Raw genomic sequence first — 20,469 nt, 5'->3', positions numbered from 1 at the left:
GATAACATGGGGAGTGTCTGTACTTGTATAAACCTGCGGATTTATCTGAAAAATCCAGAAAATAAGCGGATTGTCCGCAGATAAATCCACGTGTATTTTCTCCCGTGGGCACATATCCTTTCTTCCAAGGTGTCACTTTTAATAGATGTGATGTTATGGAAGACTTGTGAAAGTCATGTCATGCCCATTCTTAATCCTAGGATGGCTTTCTATGCCCTGCAATCCTGAGGTCATTGTTCATTTCAGGTAGTTTGAGAATAGCATTAAGAAGATTTCTCATTGAATTATGTGCTATACTGCCATTTCCATCAGGTTCAGTCACTCTTCAGGGATCGCTTGTCACATCTACACAATGGAAGCTGATTTTCTGTAATCACTCTTCCTAGTCAAAGTTAAGAGTCCCATGACCTAACTTGACAACTTCAATTATCATTTCGGGCTTTTTGCCTTTTGGTGTACTTAAAACAAACACGCAATGTCTTTCTTTTTTTTCTTTCTTTTTTTCTTTTTTTTTTTTTTGTAGCATCGTTATTGGATGGGATTAGTTTAGAAATATTCCAGGAAGCCCTCATAAGTGGCAGTCCCTATGTCTGATAGTAAACGTGTTAATTCATCCTGCCATTAGCTGTCCGTTTTTATTACATTCCTACCTATGTGCTCTAGCGATGTTTATCGTGATTTTCCTAATCCATAAATTTAATGCCGTAGTGAAACATAGAAGCAAGGGTTGGTAAACTGTCACCATCCATAAACATGTAGATTTATATACAGCTTCACTTTTGTGGAAAGCTGGATAAAGTGGTTGTTCCACTGTTGCAACTTATTGCCTACCCAAAAGATTGCCTATCACTCTGAATTCCACCACTGGAATCCTCAGTGATCATAAAAACAAGGGTTACAAATACCCAGTGTAAATGGAACGTCTGTTAATCATGCCCACTGTTGCTCCATTCAAATTTTTTGGGGATGGATAGAGATAGCCACGTGCTGTACTTGGCCACCTTTCAGTCACATGCTACATTTGGCCACCTCTCAGTTACATGCTAGACATGGCCACTTCTCGGTCATGTGCTATACTTGGCCACCTGTCGGTCACGGGCTATACTTGGCCACCTCTCGGTCACGGGCTGTACTTGGCCACCTCTCGGTCACGGGCTATAGTTGGCCACCTCTCAGTCACGGGCTATAGTTTGCCACCTCTTGGTCATGGGCTATACTTAGCCGCGTCTCAGTCACGGGCTGTACTTGGCCACCTCTCGGTCACGGGCTGTACTTGGCCACCTCTCGGTCATGGGCTGTTCTTGGCCACCTCTCAGTCACGGGCTATAGTTGTCCACCTCTCAGTCATGGGCTATAAATGGCCAGTTCTCAGTCACGGGTTATAGTTGGCCACCTCTCAGTCACGGGCTATAGTTTGCCACCTCTCGGTCACGGACTATACTTGGCCGCCTCTCAGTCACGGGCTGTACTTGGCTACCTCTCGGTCACGGGCTGTACTTGACCACCTCTCGGTCACGGGCTATAGTTGGCCACCTCTCAGTTATGTGCTGTACTTGGAGACTTCTCAGCCATGTGCTGTACTTGGCCACTTCTCAGCTATCTGTTTTCATATCATAAAATGATATGGAATTGTGTAAGCTCTACCGTGGCTCCCTAAAACTGGAGATTCTGCCGATTTTACTTGTGGGAAACCTCAGTTATTTTGGTTATAAGTTGTAGTTTAAGTGAAACTCTTTCATGGCCAGTTTAGGAGCAACAATGGCTGTCATTTGTGACTGCCATCCAGATTTTGCGACTTTTATTAATACATTTATAAAATGTAGGAGGGGGGTGTCGAATAGACATGTTTCCACTACCAACACCAGGGCTTGATGTCAGCTGTGTTTTTGGACACTTTAGAGCTGACATCAAACACAAAAACCATTACCCTGGTTTCCAAAGCACCAGAACCATCAGGAAGAGCTGAGGCAAAGCATCAGAATTGGTGCATCCAATGTGATGCTTCACTTCTGGGCCAGCTGTGGGTTACTATTTTTAGGCTGCAAAGGGGCCAATAACCATGGGTCTTCCCATCCTGATATCGGCCCACAGCTGTCTGCTTTACTGTTGCTGGTTATCAAAAATGGGGAGGACCCCCACTTAATTTTTTTTTTTTGTTTGTTTTAGTGATGAGCGAACACTACCATGCTCAGGTGCTCGGTACTTGTAATGAGCAGTTAGACACATTTGATCGGGAAGAATACTAGAGTTCCCTATTGACTTCCATTATACTCGGTACAAGATTCGAAGCCCGTCTAAGCGTCCAACGTTTTTGCATAATTTGGACTTTCTATGCAAGGCAAGGTGAATGAGATTTTTTTTTTTTGCAGATTAGATCAAATCTGTAGCATGTCAATTCTTTGACCACTTTTGCAGTGTTTTTCACCTGTTCAAATGAATGTGAAACAAAAACACAAAATCACAGCAGAAAACATGTATATTTGACACTTTCTTCCTGCCAAGACACATTTTTTTTTTTTGCATTAAATGTCTGCTGTAGTTACATAACATGCACATGCCTTAATGGTCTATGTCAGAGGTCTCAAACACGTGGGCCGCATGCAGCCCGGAGGCTGCTTGTTGCGGCCCGCAGACCCCGTGACGATCAATGGCTGCTGCCCGCCATTCACATGCAAGGAAGTGACGTCGCTGTATGACGTCATCTCCTTGCATCTGATTGGCCGGCGATAGCGATTGGTATAACGCAGACAGCTCCTCCGCGCAGCACCGCATATGATTCAATTGTAGTAAAGTCCTGCCAGCCCCGGGCATAGAGCTGCGATCGTCACAGGCCGCAGCATGCAGGTACGTGCTCACGATCGGGTCCTGACCTGTGGGGCCGCAAGTCTCCTCCTTTAGGAGACCGCAGCTGCCTGTGCCCTATATCAGGGTTCGGGGCGCTGCGGTCTCCTTGCTGTGTTCTCCCTAGGGAGGGCATGCGACTCCGCCTCTTAAATTCACATGCTGCGGCATCTGCAAGCCACACCGTAGGTCAGTTTTCACTGCTGGCCACACAAGCACAGTGGGCACGGGATTTTTAGAAATCTCGGCCACTATGCTTGTACTGCACCGCAGCATTTTGGATGCAGCGAAACATGCTGCATTCAAAACGCTGCAAACACTGATCGTGGGCACGCAGGGAATGGAGGAAAGGTGAGGAGAATTTTTTTTTTTAATTTTGCGTATTACTAAAGGATGAGCACAATACCACAAGGATGAGCACATTACTGTAGGACACAAGGATAAGCACAATACTACAAGGATGGGCACAATACTGCAGGGCACAATACTACAAGGATGGGCACAATACTGCAGGGCACAATACCACAAGGATGGGCACGATACTACAAGTATGCGTACAATACTACTGGGCACAATACTACAAGGATGAGCGCAATACTACTGGGCACAATATTACAATGATGGGTACAATACTACTGAGCACAATACTACAAGGATGAGCACAATACTACTGGGCACAATACCACACGGATGGGCACAATACTACTGGCCTCAATACCACAAGGATGGGCACAATACCACAAGAATGAGCACAATACTACAGGTCACAATGCTACAAGGATGATTACAATACTAATGGGCACAATATTACAAGGATAAGCACAATATTACAAGGATGAGCACAATATTACAAGGATGAGCACAGTACTGCAGGATACAATACTGCAGGACACAGGGATGGGCACAATACTGCAGGGCACAATACTACAAGGATGAGCACAATAATACAAGGATGAGCACAATACTACAAGGATGGGTACAATACTACTGGGCACAATACTACTGGGCACAATACTACAAGATTGAGCACAATACTATTGGGCACAATACCACAAGGATGGGCACGATACAAATGGGTACAATACTACTGAGCACAATACTACAAGGATGAGTACAATACTACTGGGCACAATACTACAAGGATGGGTACAATACTACTGGGCACAATACTACAAGGATGAGCACAATACTACTGGGCACAATACTACAAGGATGAGCACAATACTACTGGGCACAATACCACAAGGATGAGCACAATACTATTGGGCACAATACCACAAGGATGGGCACAATACAAATGGGTACAATACTACTGAGCACAATACTACAAGGATGGGTACAATACTACTGGGAACAATACTACAAGGATGGGTACAATACTACTGGGCACAATACTACAAGGATGAGCACAATACTACTGGGCACAATACTAGAAGGATGAGCACAATACTACTGGGCACAATACCACAAGGATGAGCACAATACTATTGGGCACAATACCACAAGGATGAGCACAATACTATTGGGCACAATACCACAAGGATGGGCACAATACAAATGGGTACAATACTACTGAGCACAATACTACAAGGATGGGTACAATACTACTGGGAACAATACTACGAGGATGGGTACAATACTACTGGGCACAATACTACAAGGATGAGCACAATACTACTGGGCACAATACTACAAGGATGAGCACAATACTACTGGGCACAATACCACAAGGATGAGCACAATACTATTGGGCACAATACCACAAGGATGGGCACAATACAAATGGGTACAATACTACTGAGCACAATACTACAAGGATGGGTACAATACTACTGGGAACAATACTACAAGGATGGGTACAATACTACTGGGCACAATACTACAAGGATGAGCACAATACTACTAGTCACAATTCTACAAGGATGGGCACAAAGCTATTGGGCACAATACCACAAGTTTGGGCACAATACAAATTGGTACAATACTACTGGGTACAATACTACAAGGATGAGCACAATACTACCGGGCACAATATTACGAGGATGGGCACAATACCACAAGGATGGGCACAATACCACAAGAATGGCCACAATACTACTGAGCACAATGCTACAAGGATGAGCACAATACTACTGGGCACAATATTACAAGGATCAGCATAATACTACTAGACACAATACTACAAGGAAGGGCACAATATTACTGGGTACAATACCACAAGGATGGGGGACATTTCTAGAGGGCACACAGATGGGGACATTACTACAATATGTTGGCTAAGATTACTATATGATGCTGCTAATTTTAAAACAATATTACAAGAAAGTGATAAAATTCAAAATAAATCATGATTTTTTTTTTTGCGCCATTAAAAATGCTGTTTTTTATATAAACTTAACTAAACAAAACTGCAGGTTTGTTCTAATAAACAAGCAAAAAATGTTCAAAAAAAGTTATCTAAAGGTGTATAGAAAAAAAACATAAATTCATTAAAAATGTCACTTTGACCTGCAAAGAATGCGGCCCCTCTCAATTTTTTTTTCTATATATGCGGCCCATACACCCAGCTGAGTTTGAGACCCCTGGCCTACATGCAAGCTGATACAACCTGGTAAGTTTGGAAAAGTAAAATTGTTCACCAAAAAAGTGAAACGTTGCTTTATCATCTGTCAAGTAGTGGACTACACAACAAAAAAACTTATTTAAAGGGACAGGCACATACTTATAGATTGAAAAGTGTCTGTCTGATGATTGGTATGTAGAGGTTTTTGTGACATTCTTTTTTTGACATAAAGTTGAACTAGATCTCTTCTGATCCAATGCTGTCACCAACTGAACATAAAAAAGGGGATGTAAATATTTTCTAATACTATAATAAAATCGGGGGTATATATATTTTTTAATGTATAGATTTATGTCTAATAGGACCTAATTATAACGTTCCTATATATACCATCTTGTTTTGTGTGTTCTGATAAGAAATCATGTGCTGCTGCTGGAACGTCACTCACTTCTCCGTTACCAAGAAGAATTGTGTCATAATAGACATTTCTCCTTTTGCTCCAGTGTTTTGCGCAGGCATTCATATATTAACGTCAGATATCCAATTTGTCTTTGTGACTTCTTTGTATGAAGCGTTAATGAGGTTTGGGGGTTAAATGAGTTCATTGTTCAGAGCAAATGAGTAGGAGAAATGCATCAAGGAAATGACTGCAAGTAAAAACATGAATGATTGAAAGGAGAAGTGGAGAAAATGTCTCAGACCCAACGGTCTACACGAGTGCTGCACTAGCACCCTCCTCTGGCTGCAGATGGAAGTGACACCATCATGTACAGTATGATAACTACATTGTCAGTGCTTAGAAAAGCTGCCATACGCTATATACAGCGCTGGTTATTGGGAAACTCCGCATTATGTTCTCTAGTAAATAATGTATTGTAATAACACGGTGCTCACTGCAGAATAAATAGGGATATTATCAAAAGCTGTGCTTGAGTGCAAATTGAAAAGAGGACAAAAAAAAGCTCTATATTACCACTTGCATCAGGTCATCTTGTGTAGGGAAGCGCCACATCATTAGATCGTAAGAGATGATAGTACTACCTATCAGAGTCCATTAAATCACATTAGTCATTAAAATACTGCTTATTCACCACCAAAGCTTTTAGAATTATAAGCTACAAATTCTATGTGTTTCTCTAATTATGGACACATTGACATGACCATATGAAAAATTTGTACCAATAGGCTATCTTTACAGCACTAACCCCAACTGCAGTTTTTTTTTTCTACTTCTGTTTTAACCTGGTGTTCCTTAGAGGTATCAAATGAGTTCTATGTTTTCCTGAAAGAATTGCTTAACAGAGAACTGGTATTTTCATGCAGATCCGTATAGAGCAGGGGTCTCAAACTTGGCTGGGTGTATGGGCCGCACAGAGGAAAAAAAATAATTTGGGGGGCTGCATTCTTTGCAGGACAAAGTGACATTTTTATTGGTAACGTTTTATATATACCGTAGTTTTCACTTTATAAGACGCACTTTTGTTCCCCCAAATTTTGGGGGAAAGTATATATACGGATATGAGGGGGAAAGTATATATACGGATACGAATATACGGATTATATACTGCAGGGTCAAGGGGAGGTGGGGGCCGCTCTAGAGCGGTGCTGGAGGCTGGTAGAGGCTGGTGACTGGTGAAGGCTGCAGCAGGAGATCTCCTGCTCCCGCTCATATAATATGCACTGTCGCTGTCCATTACCATGGTGCTGAAACTGCACCGCTGGTGAAGGCTGCAGCAGGAGATCTCCTGCTCCCGCTCATATAATATGCACTGTCGCTGTCCATTACCATGGTGCTGAAACTGCACCGCTGGTGAAGGCTGCAGCAGGAGATCTCCTGCTCCCGCTCATATAATATGCACTGTCGCTGTCCATTACCGTGGTGCTGAAACTGCACCGTGGTGACGGGCTGGGGGATCGGTGCATATTATATGTGCCTGTGCTCCCCTTTGATGGCACATGTCCCCCTGTGTTAGATATGGCCCCCATACTGCTGACCATAGTAAAATAAAAAACTCTTTACTTACCTCCTCCAGCGTGTCTCCCTGGTCTCCCTGCTGCTGCTGTGATCAGGCACGCAGAGATGTCACTCTGCTGTGCCGATCACATGACCGGCACCGAGAACCAGGAAGTGCAGGAGGCCGGAGCTCAACCGCACGGAGGGAGACACGAGGGAGGACAGTGCTGGAGAAGGTAAGGAAAGAGTTTATTTTACTATAAGCAGCAGCATGGGGCGATATCTAACACAGGGGGCCGTGTGCCAGCCACAGGGGGCCGTGTGCCAGCCACCAGAGGACAAGTACAGCAATAGGGGCCGTGTGCCAGCCACAGGGGGCAGTGTGCCAGCCATAGGGGCTGTGTGCCAGCCACAGGAGGCCATGGACAGCAATAGGGGCCGTGTGCCAGCCATAGAAGACGTGTGCCAGCCATAGAGGACGTGTGTTAGCCATAGGGGACGTGTGGCATCACTGGGGGCCGTGTGCCAGCCATAGGGGATGTGTGCCAGCCATAGGGGCCGTGTGCCAGCCATAGGGGACATGTGGCATCACTGGGGGCCGTGTGCCAGCCATAGGGGCCGTGTGCCAGCCATAGGGGATGTGTGCCAGCCATAGGGGACATGTGGCATCACTGGGAGCCGTGTGCCAGCCACAGGGGCCGTGTGCCAGCCATAGAGGACGTGTGCCAGCCATAGGGGACATGTGGCATCACTGGGGGATGTGTGCCAGCACAAGGGGGCTATATTCAATATAAGGTGGCCATATCCAGATTAAGGGGGCTAATTTTAGGATGGAGGGCTATGAGGGACATATACCCTATATGATTTGTTAGACGGACACTGGCATTATAAGACGGACCCTATTTATTAAAAAAAAAATTCTCTATTCCTTCACCAAATTTGGGGGTGTGTCTTATAAAGCGAAAAATACGGTATGTGTATATATACATATATATATATATATATATATATATATATATATATATATACATATATATATATATATACAGTGCCTACAAGTAGTATTCAACCCCCTGCAGATTTAGCAGGTTTGATAAGATGCAAATAAGTTAGAGCCTGCAAACTTCAAACAAGAGCAGGATTTATTAACAGATGCATAAATCTTACAAACCAACAAGTTATGTTGCTCAGTTAAATTTTAATACATTTTCAACATAAAAGTGTGGGTCAATTATTATTCAACCCCTAGATTTAATATTTTGTGGAATAACCCTTGTTTGCAATTACAGCTAATAATCGTCTTTTATAAGACCTGATCAGGCCGGCACAGGTCTCTGGAGTTATCTTGGCCCACTGCTCCATGCAGATCTTCTCCAAGTTATCTAGGTTCTTTGGGTGTCTCATGTGGACTTTAATCTTAAGCTCCTTCCACAAGTTTTCAATTGGGTTAAGGTCAGGAGACTGACTAGGCCACTGCAACACCTTAATTTTTTTCCCTCTTGAACCAGGCCTTGGTTTTCTTGGCTGTGTGCTTTGGGTCGTTGTCTTGTTGGAAGATGAAATGATGACCCATCTTAAGATCCTTGATGGAGGAGCGGAGGTTCTTGGCCAAAATCTCCAGGTAGGCCGTGCTATCCATCTTCCCATGGATGCGGACCAGATGGCCAGGCCCCTTGGCTGAAAAACAGCCCCACAGCATGATGCTGCCACCACCATGCTTGACTGTAGGGATGGTATTCTTGGGGTCGTATGCAGTGCCATCCAGTCTCCAAACGTCACGTGTGTGGTTGGCACCAAAGATCTCGATCTTGGTCTCATCAGACCAGAGAACCTTGAACCAGTCTGTCTGAGTCCTCCAAGTGATCATGAGCAAACTGTAGACGAGCCTTGACATGACTCTTTGAAAGTAAAGGTACCTTACGGGCTCGTCTGGAACGGAGACTATTGCGGTGGAGTACGTTACTTATGGTATTGACTGAAACCAATGTCCCCACTGCCATGAGATCTTCCCGGAGCTCCTTCCTTGTTGTCCTTGGGTTAGCCTTGACTCTTCGGACAAGCCTGGCCTCGGCACGGGTGGAAACTTTCAAAGGCTGTCCAGGCCGTGGAAGGCTAACAGTAGTTCCATAAGCCTTCCGCTTCCGGATGATGCTCCCAACAGTGGAGACAGGTAGGCCCAAATCCTTGGAAAGGGTTTTGTACCCCTTGCCAGCCTTGTGACCCTCCACGATCTTGTCTCTGATGGCCTTGGAATGCTCCTTTGTCTTTCCCATGTTGACCAAGTATGAGTGCTGTTCACAAGTTTGGGGAGGGTCTTAATTAGTCAGAAAAGGCTGGAAAAAGAGATAATTAATCCAAACATGTGAAGCTCATTGTTCTTTGTGCCTGAAATACTTCTTAATACTTTAGGGGAACCAAACAGAATTTTGGTGGTTTGAGGGGTTGAATAATAAGTGACCCTCTGAATAAACTTTTCACAATTTAAAAAAAAAAAAAAATAAAACAAGAAATAACATTCTTTTTTGCTGCAGTGCATTTCACACTGCCAGGCTGATCTACAGTCCAAATGTCACAATGCCAAGTTAATTCCGAATGTGTAAACCTGCTAAATCTGCAGGGGGTTGAATACTACTTGTAGGCACTGTGTATATATATATATATATATATATATATATATATATATATATATATAATTACCTTCTCACCCCCTGTGGGTGGTTATTTGTCCTTCCTCATTCTCGGGTCCTCTACCAGAGGCCTGGGAGTTTGAGGGTTCTGTGCTGGATCTTAGTTGTTCCCAGCACTGCGCTTTTCTGGACAGAGAGCTCAGATGTTGCTCCTGGAATCTGTTGCAGCCATTTTTCCAACATAGGGGTCACTGCTCCAAGTGCTCCTATTACCACTGGAATCACTGTTAGCATGTGGCAGTGCCTAATGACAGTAACATCAGAAATATATGTATGTATATATAATATATATATATATACTGTGTGTGTGTGTATATATAATATGGATATATATTTTTTACACACCTTTGGATCACTGATTTTGAACATTTTTTCACTTGTTTATTATAGCAAATGTGCACATTCTTTGTTTAAATATATATATATATATATATATATATATATATATATATATATATATATATTATAAAAAATTGATGGTAAAAAGAAAATGTCATGCCTTATTTTGAGGTTTTTTTTACATTTTATTCCTTTCTTGTAACTAAGTCTTACAATTAGCACTATATAGAAATTTTGACCAACATTTTTTAGTAATGTTCCCCATCTTGTTGTAATGTGCCCATCCTTGTCCCCTTGTAGTATTGTGCCCCATCCCTTAGTCCCCATCCTACAGTAATGTGCTCATCCTTGTCCCCATCCTATAGTAATGTGCCCTCCTTGTCCCCATCCTATAGTAGTGTGCCCATCCTTGTCCCTATCTGGTAGTAATGTCCCCAGCCTTGTCCCCATCTGGTAGTAATGTGCCCATCCTGTAGTAATGTGTTCATCTTTGTCCCCATCCTATAGTAATGTCCCCAACCCATAGTAATGTGCCCATCCTGTAGTAATGTGTCCATCCTTGTCCCCATCTTATAGTAATGTTCCCCATCCTTGTAGCAATGTCCCTATCCTATAGTACTGTCCCCATCCTATAGTACTGTTCCATCCTATAGTAATGTCCCCATTCTATAGTAATGTGCCCATCCTATAATAACGTGCCAACCTTGTCCCTATCCTACAGTCACAGTATAAAACGTGATTGCCTCCGAGACACACTGAGCCGCAACTGTTCCCACGGTACTCCAGCAGTGACCTCAGGTCAACTTGACTGACGCGAACTTCTTCAACTCAGTAACCTCAACTCAGGTGAAGTCATTGAACTCAGTGCCATATTACCAAATTAGGTAATGTGTGCACATTGAGTATTTGGTTGCAGACATTTTTGCACCAAATCTGCATCACCTTGCAAATAAACTCACCAAAACCACGTGCAGTTTCAGTGCGTTTTTTACCAGGAGATGCAGATTTGGTGCAGAAATGTCTGCAACCAAATTCTCAATGTGGATATATTGCCTAATCTGGTAAGCCGGCATTGAGTTCAATGACTTCACGTCAGGTGAAGTCTATGAGTTCACCTCAGGTCAGTTCCCCTATGGTCACAGCTGGGGTATTGTGGGAACCTCCAGCTGTGACCCCGAGTGAACTCAGTGACAGTTCGAGTTCGCACATCAGTACTGCTTATATTCTCCTTGTAACAAAGCTTGGTGCTACGCAACTGATGGAATGCCATAATACACTTGTCCGTGGTCACTAATTTATGATATCCTTAATGTTGTAATCCATCGATGAGATTTTGATGCTGCGTATTTTCTCTACATCAACAATGCAGGGTCTTCCATTTTCTTCACTCCTCGTAATCTGGCCTGCGGTGCGTGTTTCAAATTCAGTGTGTTCATTTCTCTTGTGGGTACGCTGAGATTCCTGTGCAAATTTTCCCCATAGACTTCCATTAGCTACTGAAAATCCGTAAGTAAAAAACACACAGGTGCGGATTACATGCTTTTTTGATGCAATTCTGCAGTGGAAACACATCACCAAAGTATGTAAACTGTACCTAAGTACTCTAAGGTAGACTATAATATACACCCAATAGATGGGTAAAACCCATATGACATAAGAGTGGTTGACACACAAAAATAACCCTATTTATAATGGGAGCCGCTACAGAAATCAGCTGGTCACAGCCAGGCTGGCTCCTCACAAGTCTAGCAAACAATGGGTTTACTAGAGGAAGTGTATTCTTCAGTTTTATGTTGAATGGCACCCCACATTATCCACGGCTTACCGCTGTAGTACACAGAAGGGGGTATCGTTCAGGTTACCCTTCTATATGACACCTATATGCTCTTTATAGTATCCCTTTTATAGTTACGCTGACAAGAGCCTGCGTACAATATTGTCCCAGTAATGTTGCAGTTACCACTTTTTGTAGTTGGAAACTAATATACCTACAGATACACTCGTATAAATAGCTTAGCTCAGCATACATCAGTGAAAGAAAAAATGAAACACCCTTGACAGGTGATCAGCTGAATTCTCTTTTTCAATCATTGTTTTATTTCTTCTATTACCTGAATTTGCAAGTTTATGGAACGTGTGACAGTGAGATACAGTGTCCTTAAAAAGTGCTGATTATTGCATATAACAAGAAGAAAGCTTCCTCTGTTTAATAAATAAAATGTGATTTATTTCTGTACCCTTCACGTTTTGTACTTGTTGCCCAGTTGTAACATTTCTGAGCAGACTTTTTTCCTTTGTGAGCGTGCTTATTAAAGTTTATGGGACAGATTTGTAATGTGTAAGTGTCTAATATTGCAGATGTTATAATTGGTCCTCCATATTTTTACCCACATACTAGAATTTCTACAACTGGTCCGTCATTCACGGAGGTACAGGACATGGCGATTTGCCATAAATGTTACAAGTAATGTGCAAAGAGATCACACAAATATCATAAATTCCTCCCAGAAGAGATCACACCTACATTACATTGATTTATGCATTATTAAAAAACAGCTTTTCAAGATTTGCAACTTCTTATTCTCATTTGTTAAAGAGTAAAGTAAAACTGTGATAATATTTTTCGTACTTGGTGCCCTTTTCATTGCAAGCAGATCAGTGGTGATCTCAACACCTGGACTCCACCGATATGCTTGTAATTAAGACATGAAAAGTTTATCTACTCTTTAAAATTGTCAAAGGGCTTTCAGGCAGAAAACTTTCAGAATAATTCTAAAAAAAAAAAAAAGTCGCTTCAACTCCCTCATCTTGTGCAAAAAAACCCCTAAAAAATCCAGTTACAATAACCTTAAGTAACCACCAGGTGCAGCAATAAGGTCCAATAAAAATGTCCAGTTCTCTCAAGTCATTAATATGAAAATATGAAGAAATGGTACTCTACCAGTGTCCATGAGAAAACAAGAGTAGACGTCTTTCTTTCCCTCCTGTTACAGAAATAAGGCTATGACTTTATGACAATACTAGCCAAAAATTAGTGGACACCGCTCAAACATTGATCAAAATAGGAGGGCCCCAGGAGGGTAAGAAAGACATGGCTATGCTTTAGAGGTTTATTCGCACATTTAAAATGGTCACGTACAATGTGTACTTTATTAGAAGCAACCCAAAATCAAATACATTTAAAAAAATCTAATTTAAAAACATGGAAAAGGAAACAAAATAGGCCAGCACCACCCTAAAATAACATTAGGTTCTATGCGCCATATACCTACAACTCAATCCATGTAGTCCCACCATGCCATAACAAACTATGGAGACCTCTTATGGTAGAAAGCAACCAATATCTTACAATAATTTGTAAACTGCAAAAGCATGCAACCTTTAAAGGGCATAAGTCAAAAGGTATCACACCAAATATGAGTTCTAAAATGAGGTGCATGGCAGCTATAAGTCCCCTTACTGGCAGCCAGACTGGCTTGCAGAGTCTCCATAAGGAGAATAGTGTTCCCCGTGATCCCCACATAGCTTCCTCATGAGCCAGATCAGACACCCCATACTTTGCACTGACGAGGGGCAAGCACCCCGAAACACCGTGTCTGCAAATTGGGATTCTGATCTGGCATATATATCCCAAGTTATATGTAAAGGATTGTTAAAAATCCACATTTAACTTTTAGGATCGCTACATCCAATAGGTGGCGCTGCGCTACAGTTTGTCTCCAGTCCTGGAGAGACAATTTGAAAGTGTATATAGTATCATACATAATAAAATGACATGTAAATGTGACACCTCTAGTAGTAGCTTATTTCCTCTAAAAACAAAGTTCACATGGAGAAATATTTCATGGCTAATCTTTTTTTTCCCCCAACATAATCTGTCATAGTAGAGTCAGTAGGCTCATGACCACATAAGATACCATGCCATTTCCACCGGCAGGGTCGATCAGCTTTGTCTAAATGTATTTTTTCCTCTCACATTTAATTTTGTAAGTCAAAGTCAAAAGTGTGGTCACCAAATGGCAGTGATGTGAATGCCTGACAAAAGTCTTGGTTACATGTCAAAAGGTATGAGTTAAAGGGAACCTGTCAGGTCCTTTATGCAGCAGTCATGTGTATGCCAGAATCCTCTCCTTAACCAGCCCTGACTATTGCTATTTACTAAAACTAACATTTCAAAAAAGCAATTATAAAGTGCGCCGTTCCTATGCTAATTAATGCCTTGACTAGTCGAAGAGGCATGGTTTCCCCAGACTAGTCGGTCCCCTTTCATATTATCATGCCCCTAAGGGCGTCACCGCGACTCCTGGAAATCATCGGCTCATTTCGGCAGTGTCAGTGCGCCTCAGAAGCTGGGTGTGCATGATCATAGAAAAGAAAAAAATAATAATTATACATAAAAGATAATACAGCCACGTGTATGAGATATTAAAATCCCTTGAAGATGTGTGGGGGTGTCATAAACAGGTAGCTTTGTCATTTAGGCCTCTAGGAAAGCTGTCTAAGAGACTGTCTGGGACTAGAATGGAAAGCCAACTGTCGAATTATCGATCTTTTTCTTTTTGGGTTTTAGAGAGACTCACTTTAAAGTCACTACCTATAAATTGTGTTGGTTGAACCAGTGGATGACGGTAAAATCTATAGTTCCCCGAGTGCCTAGAACCACTGATGCATGATGCCGTGTAGGGGACTCTATCATTTTTTTGTATCTTCTCTCTGTACATCATGTGACACCTCCTTGAATGATTATGATACTTTTATTGATCTTCTGTGTTAACTTTTAGGAATTTGTCAAACTGGCAAAGAGACTGATGAGTGAACCAGACCTGAAAAGGAAAATTACTAATAATGCGAAGAACTATATTTGTACTCACCATTCTTGGGCGCTTGAAAGGGAAACCTATCAAAATCTTGTTCAAAGCTACCTGACGGAAGAAGAACTTTGAAGTGAAACGAACCCCATGGATATATGTTTTTCAGATGCTTATGATTGACTAAATACTTTTCATATTGTGAATTTACTTTTTCTAGCTTCAAGATAAGGGATGTTTTTATGAAATTTATGTAAACGGTTTTAAAAATATAAATTATGGTTGTTTGGGCGGGTTTTTATTTGTAAAATTGATCTCTGTCCTTGTTCTGGGTAAAAATGGAATTTGATATTTGTTTCTGTATCTACACTTAAATTGTAATTTTTGGATTCTTATGTAAAATTATGCTATCATTCAGTAAAGGGAAATTTATTTTTTGTATGCAGAATATTGTTAACTACAGATTTTGTTTTTGCATCCGGCATGACGATGGATTTTCAGGGATGATTCGTCACAGTAACGGCAGATCTGTTTTTTTATCTTAGAAATTCAGTATTCACAGGATCATTAGGCTACGGAAGCCATGCTGCAACTGTCTGCTTCCCAGGAAGAGCAGAAATAGCTGTGAAAAAATAAGGTGGTGGCAAATATTTAGCTCATCAAAGCAAAATCTGGAGCAGTAGATTTTTTTTGACTAATGTAATGGTGTTGGCACCTTGTTTCCTATAACGAAAATCTGACATCACTTTGCAGTAATGCTGTTTGTAAACAATGGATCTCAGGTGACCAACAGTTTCTATGCAGCCCTAGTCTAGGAGGGAGATACTAATGTAAGTTTTGGTTTATTTGGATGTTAATGACATGATAATGACTGATAGTGGAAGGGAAAGTGTTCAATTATTTTTCTAGAGTGATTCATTCCTGAAAAAAATATTGAAACCAATCAATTGGAGGTCTATGTATTGTACTATTGAGGCTAGGGTTACATGGCGACTTGTTCAAAGATTTTTTGCTGTATTGCAGTATAATGCAAATATAATGGTTGGCGTTGCAACCTCTAGGGAACTGGGACAAGCAAGTCTCAAAAAATCTGACTTTCAGGTTACATCTCCATTACCCTGCATTGTAGCAATAGTACATAGCCAAAGTCACCATGTAGCCCTAGCGTATAACTTCTTGATGTCCTTAGGGTTTAATTAGGAAAATATGAACAAACCATAAATATTTAAGGGAATCTGTCACCAGGTTTTGGCTACCTTATCTGAGAGCAGCATAATGTAGAGATGGATACCCTGATTCCAACAATGTATCACTTTGTTTACTGAGTGCCGCAGTTGTGACACAGAGCAGAGCTCAGAGAGCTAACCCCGCTCACACCACAGCTTTATGTGTACAATGTATATAGAAATTCAGCTGCTTATGAGATAATGAGGCGTGGTTGGACCAAGATTCAGATAGACACTTAGTCCGGCGGTGATAATGTTCTGCTGATAAAACACTCATTGTATTGAAACAGCACGCAGTCTAGTAAGTAATAGATGGCTGAAATTTGTGTCAACCCCTACCTTATGCTGTCATCAGATTACATAGGAAAAACCTGCTAACAGACTTCCTTTAAGTAGAATCTTCATAAAAAGTGCAAAATAATAACCTTCCCTCAAATGTCTGTGTATATTGTGTAAAGAAATGTATAACTATATTTATTGTAGACCTAACATATTACACTATTCTTGGTTGCCTTGTTTCAGTCAAGCTTTTTTATTGCATCGGTGAAAGTACACTTGGCATCTTTTAAGCCATGAATTTTGACATTAATTACCTACAGTACTCTTATTGGTGTGTAGCGAAACAAATTGTTATTCTCTGTATCAGATCATAGCACTGTATTTTTTTGGTCTATAAGATACTTTTTAGTGGGGTTTTTTTTGACAGAAAAATGTATGTGCATCTTATAGTCTAGAGGCAGTTATAATCAAGGAGAATGCAAAGCCAGCGTCCTTCCCGATCACTGACAGAAATCTGTAGCTGCTGTTTTTGTGTGTGCATGATCATGTAGCAGAACTGTGTTTGTGTGTACCTAACCATGTAGCAGAGCTGTGTTTGTTTGTACATGCGCAGAAGAGCTGTGTTTCTGTTTGTACATGCGCATGTAACAGCTGTGTTTGTGTGTGTACATGTGCATGTAGCAGAGCTGTGTTTGTATGTACCTAACCATGTAGCAGAGCTGTGTTTATTTGTACATGCGCAGAAGAGCTGTGTTTCTGTTTGTACATGCGCATGTACCAGCTGTGTTTGTGTATGTGTACATGTGCATGTAGCAGAGCTGTGTTTGTGTGTGCATGCGCATGTTTCAGAGCTGTTTGTGTGTACATGCGCATGTAGCAGAACTGTGTGTGCATGTAGTAGAACTGTGTTTGTGTGTGCATGCGTATGTAACAGAGCTGTTTGTGTGTGCATGTAGTAGAGCTGTGTTTGTGTGTGCATGATCATGTAGCAGAACTGTGTTTGTGTGTACCTAACCATGTAGCAGAGCTGTGTTTATTTGTACATGCGCAGAAGAGCTGTGTTTCTGTTTGTACATGCGCATGTACCAGCTGTGTTTGTGTATGTGTACATGTACATGTAGCAGAGCTGTGTTTGTGTGTGCATGCGCATGTTTCAGAGCTGTTTGTGTGTACATGCGCATGTAGCAGAACTGTGTGTGCATGTAGTAGAACTGTGTTTGTGTGTGCATGCGTATGTAACAGATCTGTTTGTGTGTGCATGTAGTAGAGCTGTGTTTGTGTGCGCATGTAGCAGAGCTGTTTATGTGTGCATGTAGTAGAGTTGTGTTTGTGTGGGCATGCGCATGTAGTAGAGCTGTTTGTGTAAACATGTAGCAGAGCTGTCATTTACAGTACATGCAGCAGTGTTTGTGTGCGCTGCAGAGTGGGCAAAATAGCCATGCCATGAAGCTATGTGTGTATAATGCACATGATGCAGATCCGTTACCTCCCCATTCTACACTGGTGCATTAAAATTGGTGATATTAACCCCTTCATTTCTTTATACTGCCAGAGAAAAATGTAATTAGTAGGAAATATGTTTTTCATTTTTTCTGCGGTCTAAATCTGGGATGCATCTTATGATGAAATGTATCCTATGGTCCAAAAAATGGAAGTTGATTCATTCTTTTCAGTGTTGAATGATTGTATCTAGCAAATATTAATAAGTTGTGTTAATGAGAAGTGATACAGGGTCTACAGTCGGCAATAAATGTTGAATTCTATTTGCTGAATGTTTTTTACCTCAAAACTTTAACTCCCATTAGATTAAGCTCACAAGAATCTAAGGAATGGAAGTTGTCAATAGCTTCAGAGGACCTGTCATCAGGTTAAATGTGGTCAGTTTGTCTCCTATTTTGATCCCATTTCCCCCCTTAGCCATTTTCTTTGTTATTTTTAAATCTGCCACACAGTTCCAGAGATATGGGGCTTTATATTACATTTTTATGGTTTTTCTAAGGGAGCATGGCTTGTAGAGTAATAATCCAAATGAGACTAAAAATGCACCCCAAATAATCATACAAACCCAAGGAAGCCGCAAAAATAAAAGGTCCTCTTTTCCTAATTTTCAGAGCCAAACGCTATTCACTACGACTCTGTCCTTCACAGTTTACCAGCTTTATTTATTTAAAGTTTGAATCTCAATGCACTTCTTCACAACCATGATTTCTCCAGCTTGTTCAAGTCTTTCCTTAGAGGGAATCTGCCATCAGGTTTTTGCCATCTAATCTGAGAGCAGTATGATGTAGAGACAAAAACACTGATTTCAGCAATGTGTAACTTACTGGTCAGCTTGGTGCAGTTCTTATAATTGTTTTATCAACATCAGGTTATCAATAGAAGATTAGTAAACATGCTGGCGGGTAGTCCAACCACACCCCAACCACTGATTGGCAGCTCTCTGCTTATGTACAGTGTACACCGAAAGCTGCCAATCGGTTGAGTGGATGGTGTTATACAGAGCTCAGCATTCAGAGTACTGGTAGATCTGCAGCAGAAAAACTATTTTACTGCAGTAAGCAGTAAAGCAAGTGATAGCTCCCTGGAATCATTATCTTTGCCGATACAGCATGCTGGTTTTAGATGGGGTAGCAAAACCTGGTAACAGATTGCCTCTACCTCCCATAGACTCCACTGAAGTTTTCCCTGAATGTAGCTGCTACCTTGGCTTGTACTCTGGTAATCAGAAGACACCCTTTTCCCCTACAGATATTTATGGAGTATTTTGTGGATATACTACAAATATCTAAGATGGGAAAACCTAGTTTAAAGGAGTCGTCTACTTTTTGGAAAGTGGAACCCAAACACTCTCCAATACTTAATATAACAAACGAAACAGATACTCATCCTTACAGGGTCCAGTGCAGGCTCCACACTGCTGTACTGGTCTGAGTGTTTAGACTGCACATTGACCATGTGAATCTCCATTGTAGCCAATAACTGAACTCAGTAGCAGTGCCAGGGTAGATCTCATGAGTCGCTGAGCTCTGTGATTGGTTACGGCAGTGGTGCTCACTGTTGACGTCATTACTCCTTTGAAGCTAAATATCGGGATCTGCACAGTGCCTGGATGCCGGTAATGAACCCAGGAGGGGAGCATCTGCTGTTTATTTGTTTTTATGTATTTTAGAGAGTATTGGGGTTCACTTTCCTGGAAGTGGAAAAAGTCTGTCCATGTGAAGTATGTTTTATGTTATTACGATTGTAGACCTATCTGTATAAACATCATGTTTGATATCTGTCTGGTACAGTATTTTATACTTTGGGACTTGTATACATTGGGGTAATAATTGTCTCATATTTATGGAACATTTTAATACAATAGGGAACATTCACTGAAAACAGTGGGGTGCCTGTCTATGTAGTAAAGTGTGCACCATATTTTTCTATATGGTATATGCCTTTTGTTGAATGTGGCACTCTTCTAAACAATGGTAGGTTTCATATTTACTTTCATATTCCATATTTTTGTGTCTATAATTCTTTTAAAGATGGATGCTAATAAATGTAACTATAACACTTGTGTGTATATAGTATTAAGTAGAACAGTTTTTATTGATGTAAACTATATATTTTGACTGCATATTTCCTTTTGACTGGAAAAATTGCTACAATCAATGTTTTAGGTATCATGCGTTTATTTTCGAGTTTATAAGCCAAAAACAATATTCCACTACTCAGACTACCCCTTCTCAGTCAGTGTTTCCCCAAGTAAAATAATAACACCTATACT

At 41.2% G+C, this 20,469-nt stretch overlaps 1 protein-coding gene across 2 annotated transcripts in view; it reads left to right on the top strand.

The window, feature by feature from the left end:
• Window positions 1–20,255, top strand: part of GLT1D1 (glycosyltransferase 1 domain containing 1) — a 223,612-nt gene extending 203,357 nt beyond the window's left edge. The window contains exons 12-13 of one of the 2 annotated variants that reach the window (XM_075322381.1): window positions 5,409–5,452; window positions 15,166–15,285. In XM_075322381.1, coding sequence (XP_075178496.1) covers window positions 5,409–5,452; window positions 15,166–15,193 — 72 coding nt within the window. In that variant the 3' untranslated portion in view covers window positions 15,194–15,285. Of the gene's footprint in view, window positions 1–5,408; window positions 5,453–15,165 lie in introns of both variants that reach the window. The other variant, XM_075322373.1, reaches the window with a different exon arrangement.
• Window positions 20,256–20,469: the final 214 nt, after the last annotated feature.

This window comes from Anomaloglossus baeobatrachus, chromosome 1, assembly GCF_048569485.1.
Source record: "Anomaloglossus baeobatrachus isolate aAnoBae1 chromosome 1, aAnoBae1.hap1, whole genome shotgun sequence".
Taxonomy (NCBI): Eukaryota; Metazoa; Chordata; class Amphibia; order Anura; family Aromobatidae; genus Anomaloglossus; species Anomaloglossus baeobatrachus.
The sequence above is the reverse complement of the archived record's forward strand: the minus strand, read 5'-3'. Positions and strand labels throughout refer to the sequence as shown.